This window comes from Lolium perenne, chromosome 1 (assembly GCF_019359855.2).
Source record: "Lolium perenne isolate Kyuss_39 chromosome 1, Kyuss_2.0, whole genome shotgun sequence".
NCBI classification, from domain to species: Eukaryota; Viridiplantae; Streptophyta; class Magnoliopsida; order Poales; family Poaceae; genus Lolium; species Lolium perenne.
Genome location: NC_067244.2, coordinates 269,562,121 through 269,569,224, shown reverse-complemented (window position 1 = coordinate 269,569,224; position 7,104 = coordinate 269,562,121). Strand labels below are relative to the sequence as shown.

Here is a 7,104-nt window from a genome sequence, read left to right as displayed (position 1 = left end):
AGCTTGCCGTTGCCACCGAGAATATTGATGGTTCTTTCTGCCCGATCGAAAGTAATCTAGGTTGCTGACGAAACATCGTCAGGGCGTGCATAATTCCCCCATACTGGTAAATCTATCAACGGGCATCGGCTAGCAACAACATTGTCCACAACAGAAACGAACATATGTCAACAAAGAAAAGCTGAAACAAACAAAGAACTAATGAAATAGCTTAACGACTAACCTCGCAAATTTGCTAAAAAATAATATTTACCTAGCTAACATTGCGGCAAACACATGCTAATTTTTTTCTGGCATACCACGGATACAGCATATTAATCATGATCCATCACAACCAAAGATGCAAAACAAAGTCAAAGCAAGCTTCTCGACCAGCCGCCAGTGTTCAGAACGTATTGTCAATCCATTTGGAGGACACGTCATAACGCACAACATACTCTGGCATATCATACGTCATAAACATCACACAAACAACATCACACAAACGTAGATAGTACATGGCCAAAGTTCAAGTGTTCAGGTAGCATACTTGCACATCGACCTAAACAACATATCAGGTTCGGCTTCATATATACTACATGACGATGATGCACAGACAAAACACAAGAGCACACGCCATCCTGAGGATGCAGCAAACGCCTTTCTGATGCAACCTGCTCCAATGAAAGAGCAGCTACTTGGAGTTCCACACATTTTGATAATACAGTTATGACCAAGTCAGGAATCGCACAACTGGGGAAAAAACGCATATAGTGATACGACAAAGGCATGTATCACAAATTCACAACACCTTCTTCCCTAACTTCTCAGCACCATATGGGAATAGCTGCCTCTTCACTGCAAGAAAGAAGGCAACTTAGCTATGCTCATCACCTAATAAAAAGCAAGAAGAAACAAAAGCAGGCAGAGAACATACTTTTTCTCAGAATGATTTCCCGAATGCAAATCTGGATCATCACTACATGGACCTGCAGCAAAAAAAAAAGCTTTCAGCACCGGCACTTAGCAGACCAAACCAACATGAGATCCATCACATGCACACATACCGAGGTAGGCAGAGGCGGCGGAGTGTGCAAGCCTACGTCAGGAGACCATGCCATTTTTGCATTACATTCTTTTTATCTCTTACTTTTCTTTATGCTTCTATATATTTTAGTAAATTATTGAATATAACATATTCATGGTAACATTTGATATACAGTAAATCACTCATTTTATTCAATTATCATCTTTTTTCTATAAATTTCCTTAAATTACATCTTTTAATTGAGTTATATGCTTGTCAGATGGTTATACGATCAATAAAAGAATAGAAATATATATTGCTTCGAACAGTATTTGCATATGGAACAGTATATGTGCCTTACAAAGATATTATGGCTGTAGCATGCTATTATGAAAAAATATACAACAATTACCGCATATCATCAGTCACAGATTTATAGATGAGGTAAAACTATGCACATGCAAATTTAATAATGATGTATGCCTTGGTTGACAAACATAGCTGGAAATGCAAACTTCAGGGCATGTTCCATTCCCCACTAACCTGTAAGTACATAAAAGTATCAAAATTATTTCTACTGTAGCATGTGTGTCTCTTTGGCCGCGAAAATACTAAACAATATAATAGTTTCATATAGTGATTAACAACCAACAATCATACATAAATGTTCTGAATAATATAAGAGATTTCACTTTAATCTTGTAAAGCCTGCTAGCATGAATAGTATTAATCTTGGTGGGATAGATTGTGTGAATAATAAAAAAGCAAGAACCTCCTTGCAACTGGAGGAGACATTTAAGTGATTCTACTAAGAGAGAAATGGTGCCATTTCAGCGATTTGCATAGTTAATCCAAGTAAGTAGTTAGTACTTCTATTTCCCTTAGTATAGACTGTTAAATAATAGTGCAATGATAAATATTTATATCTAACTGAATAAACTAAATAGCTGATCTCATGTGACAGAATGTGTAAACTGGCACAGATTCAATCGCAAGATAAGAGCTTATTAACATGGAAGCAACATCTTTTGGTACTGACACATGACACAGAGAAGGTGCAGATATGGCAGGAATATGAGAAGAGGAATGTTTCACAATGAAATTATTAATCGTTAATTAGTACAGAAATAATTAAGCCACAAAATTACATACTGCTACTGAAATTATGAATCTATGCGTCTTTGTTACTGAAACGTAGTGGATATACCATGAATAGAAGTATATATGGATCAGACATATTAAGAGCAGAGAGACAACAATCTTAACATGAGTACAATACTGCTACTGAAATTATGAATCTATGCATATTTGTTACTGAAACTCTGTGCCATGGTTCGGCAATACTACGATGGTAAACAATCATAAATGCCCAAGCAGTTTACATACACCAATCGGCGTATTAAACAGTATATTATGTACTAAATAGTGGAATTCCCTAATAATGTCAATCATGCAGCCAAAATTTGAGTAATCTTTTTTAAACTTGTCTAGATGGAGGAAACTAAAAGCGTAATCAAATTCTCCACCAACATCATCCTCAGTATTGTACTTGCTTTTGATATTCACATTTAGTTTCTTGGTTTACTTCCTTACATTGATATTTTGTTATGCCACGAATGAAAGTGTGTCACAAATATACTTAATGCAAGCTATATAAAATGGAAATTTTTAACTTTAGTATTAGAGCGATACCTGCAGGAAAACCTACTACTTGTATCTGGTAAGATCATTTTACCAACATCCTAAATTGATACAAATATTCAAATTTCATCCTGATCATGATTCTCCAAACTCGTGGACAAAATCTGCGGTAGATAAACATCAACAATAGAATCAGTCCTTGGAGCTTGAACATCGATATAAAATATCACTACCTAGCATACAAATAATTTCTCGCATTCCAACTTCTACTCCAATGATTTGTCACATTGCAAGCATTCATCGATCCGCAACATTTGAAACACATGTCTCAGCTTACTGGCATTATTTGGTTTTCTATGTGTGAAAATCTGAATGCTGTCTTTTAGAAGGCATATAATCTTTGATTTAGCGGCATGATGTAAATCAATCAGTGGTAAGATATCTCAGTGTTCTTGATTTGAGAAATGGTTATTGAACTTGCATACCTGAATGACAGATGAGGAGTCCTGGATACAGAGGCGAGCTTCTACACTGGCCGTTAGCGGCATGATGTAAATCAATCAGTGGTAAGATATCTCAGTGTTCTTGATTTGAGAAATGGTTATTGAACTTGCATACCTGAATGACAGATGAGGAGTCCTGGATACAGAGGCGAGCTTCTACACTGGCCGTTCATGGAGGAGGAGAAGCACTTGCCGCGTCCTGAGGCGAAAGAAGATGATGACGACCCTGGTGAGGATCCATGGCCCAAAGACGACCACACCCAATCCAGCATCGAGGATTATGGCGGCACCGCTACGGAAGGGCAGGGAAGAGAGACCGGGGCGAGATCAGGCCTGATCCTGATGCCGATTAACAGGAGAAACCGCGAGCGATCAGCGATCAATAGAGAAACCAAGCATGTCCTACAGAGGCACGGCTTGTTGTGTTGGGGGATCGACGTATACGTACCACACGTTTGTCCGGGAGGAGAACGGGGCAGTCGGTGAGGCGGACGAAGAGGTCCTTCTTGCGCGGCGGCGGCGCCACGGGCAGCTCCCCGGCGGCGAGCGGCGGGAGGACGCGGGGCAGGAAGCAGGCCAGACGGAGTCAGAGTCGGCCGCGGCGCGACAGGCGTCGCGCGTGGAGGTGCGGGCGAGCGTCTCCGAGAGGAGCTCCTCACTCCTCAGGCCGGCCCCGGCGTCCATCGGTTCCTCCGCCGCTGGTCGATTGATTCGATTCGATTTGGAGGAGGGAGTGTGGAATATGTAGGAGTTGGGATTGTCTTGAGGCCTCGAGATTGAAAGCGAAGAACGGCCATAGGACTTGGTTGGCCTGGACGCTGTACACGTCGAGGTGCGCTCGCGGCGAGGCCCCCTCAGGACCGACCGGAATATTGCAGCGGGCCGGCGCCCCACTGGTTCAGCTGCGCCTCCACGGACGGGACGGAGGCGATGACCCGCAGAGATGGGGGACGCCGGGACGGCCGGACTGAGCGGCGACGATGGCGGGCGGAACCCTAGCATCCTCGGTTGTTTGGGATCAAGACTGCCTTGCGTGGGAACGAAGGAGACTGAATCGGGCCCACCACGCGCCGACCACGCGGAACCGGCCAAGTCCGGAACTGCCGCCACCTACATCTACTGTCCCACCGACCATGCGAGCACCGTCAAAACGCTGAGAAGCCAGCGATTGCAACAGCCTTAAACTGTTTAGATAATTTCCAACCAACAATCCTAATTTTTGGAGGTACCTTCGTTTTTCAGATCAGTTCCCAGATTTTTCTGTCCCCATTGGGCTGTGAACTAGATCCAATATCGTTATTCTTGGACTTGAGGTCAAGAGCCAGATTATAGGCGCTCTTTACCGAGAATTTACCAGTTTTGTCGGGATGCCATGCCACAAAGTCTTCCCCGGATATGTTTGGAATGCGGATTTTCAGTATTTCATCAACATCATGATCATGGAAGATGGATCTAATTAGAGGAATATTCCAATCACATGCATCCTGGTCAATAAGATCAGCAACCCATCTGACACGCGAGCCGGTTGGATTGCCAGAAGCTTTCAGGTTTCCTCTTGGAATCCAGTTGTCTCTCCATATTCGAATATTTTTACCGTTGATAATTCGCCAGACCACACCTTTTTTGACAAGTTCAATGCCATGCATAATTCCTTGCCAACACGGGGATGCATTTTTAATGAAGGCAGTGCCTATCAGTTTACCATTGGGGAAATATTTTGTTTTCAGGAGCTTAGCACACAAGCTATTTGGTTGGTCCATGAGTCTCCAAGCTTGTTTGGCGAGCAGAGCTTGGTTGAAACATGCTAGATCCCGGAAACCCATGCCTCCTCTCGATTTCCTTTGAGTCATCTTGTCCCAGCTTGTCCAATGAATGTGCTTCTTATCATCCTCTTCATCCCACCAAAATTTTCTAGTCATCTTCATGAGATCTTCACATAGGCTTGCAGAGAATTTGAATACGCTCATGGCGTACATTGGGATAGCTTGGGCAACCGCTTTAATGAGAACTTCTTTCGCCCCACTCGAGGCATATTTCTCTGCCCAATCCGATAGCTTTTTCCTATACCTGTCCTTTATGAGTTCAAACTTACCATTCTTCATCCGGCCTTCTGACACCGGTAGCCCAAGATACTTTTCTTCAAAGCTCACAGATGATATCTCTAGGATTGTAGCAATCTCTTTGCCTACGTCCACAGAACATTTATTTCCTAAGAGGATCGAACATTTGTCTGGACTGAGAAGTTGCCCTGTTCCTTTTTCATACGAGTTGAGGGTTTCTCTGATTTTGATAGCTTGTTCAACTGAAGCCTTGAAGAAGATAAGACAGTCATCCGCAAAGAGGAGGTGAGATATGCCTGGGGCATTGCGAACAATTTTCAGTTCTTCAATTCTTTTTGATCTGATTTCTTTTTGGAAAAGATTTGAGAGCCCTTCGGCCACAAACAAGAAAAGGAACGGAGAAAGGGGATCTCCTTGTCGTAGGCCTCTAGTTGGAGAGAAGGGTTGCAGGAGTGAACCATTGAGTCTGACTGAGTATCTCACGGATTTAACACAGGCCATAACCCAGGAAATCCATCTTTTATCAAACCCAACTCTATTAAGGGCATCTTCAAGGAAATTCCAGTCAACCCGGTCATAGGCTTTAGACATGTCCAACTTGTAAGCACAAAAGGAGCCCTTCTTGTCCTTTGCGTGTTGAATGGTGTGTATGCATTCAAACGCAACTAAGGCGTTATCAGTAATATGTCTGCCTTGGATGAAGGCGCTTTGTTCAGGGCTAATAATATCTTGCAGCATGGGGCGAAGTCTGTTGACAATGCACTTTGCAATTACCTTGTAGATCACGTTGCAAAGGCTGATTGGCCTGAAATCCTTAAGTTGAGTGGGGTTTTTTGACTTGGGTATAAGAACAATAGTTGAGTTGTTGACCCCCTCTGGCATAACTGCAGTCTTGAAGAAAATCTGTACAGCTTCAATGATCTCCTTTTTAAGAGTATCCCAGTTTTTGTGGAAGAACTGGGCAGGAAATCCGTCAGGTCCCGGAGCTTTGTGGGCACCAATTTGGAAAAGTGCTTTGGTAATCTCAGCTTCAGTCATATCTTCGCACAGGATGTTGTTCATCTGGTCTGTGACTTGCTGTGACATTGCCTCCAGGACTAGGTTTGGTTGTACATTATTATCAGATGTGAACAAATTCTGAAAGAATTCTGAAGCTAACGCACCCATCTCATCCTGGTTTTGAGTGACTGTGCCATCTCTTCTTTTCAGTTTTCTGATGTAGTTCTTCTTTGCTCTCCATGTGGCCTTCCTGTGAAAGTAATTTGTATTTCTATCTCCTTCTTTTAGCCAAGATATACGGGATCCTTGTTTCCAGAAAATCTCTTCTCTATGAAGAAGTTCATCTAGTTCTGCTTCAATATCTTTTGTTCTGTTACTACTTTGATCATCTTTCCTTTTCCTGGCCTTCTCTAAATCTTTCCTTAATTTTCCTATTTTTCTTGGGATGTAGCCGACAGTTTTTTTGCTCCATGACTGTAAGCTTCCCATGAGAGTACTGAGCTTGTGTGCAATATCCCCCAGGTTTGACGCTTTTGGTTGTAATTCCCATGCAGTTTGAATCTCCTCATGCAGAGAACTCTCTCTTTCCCAGTGTACTTCATACCTGACACAACGAGGGACAGAGGACACAACATTTTCTTGATCAGGGCTTAAAAGAATTGGACTGTGATCAGATCTAGAGCTTACCAAGTGTTGGACATGGTAGTCTGGGTAGAGGTTGGTCCAGTCCGGGCAAGCAACAGCCCTATCCAGCCTGACCTTGACGTTCCTCTCACCTTTTTGCTTGTTATCATAGGTCCAGGGGAGCCCTGAGAAACCTAGATCGAACAAGTTACAGAAGGAGAGAACATCTCTGAAGTCAGCCATTTGTTTTTCACTTCTCTTCCTCTTTGAG

At 42.8% G+C, this 7,104-nt stretch overlaps 1 protein-coding gene across 5 annotated transcripts; it reads right to left on the bottom strand.

Moving 5' to 3' along the window:
* Nucleotides 1-621: 621 nt before the first annotated feature.
* On the bottom strand, nt 622-4,237 carry LOC127327927 (uncharacterized). 5 transcript variants are annotated; one of them, XR_011750815.1, is made up of 6 exons: nt 3,599-4,237; nt 3,266-3,489; nt 2,699-3,178; nt 1,047-1,549; nt 917-968; nt 622-837 (listed from the first exon to the last, which is right to left on the bottom strand). XR_011750815.1 is itself a non-coding variant. In XM_051354748.2 (5 exons), exons 2-5 carry the CDS (start codon nt 3,420-3,422, stop codon nt 782-784), a joined length of 306 nt encoding a protein of 101 aa, XP_051210708.1. In that variant the 5' UTR covers nt 3,423-3,489; nt 3,599-4,229; the 3' UTR covers nt 622-781. The 5 variants fall into 5 exon arrangements, 1 of the variants encoding a protein (XP_051210708.1); XR_007868856.2 differs by having other exon boundaries at nt 917-1,549; nt 2,699-2,811; nt 3,133-3,178; XR_007868852.2 differs by having other exon boundaries at nt 917-1,549.
* Between the last annotated feature and the right edge of the window lie 2,867 nt (nt 4,238-7,104).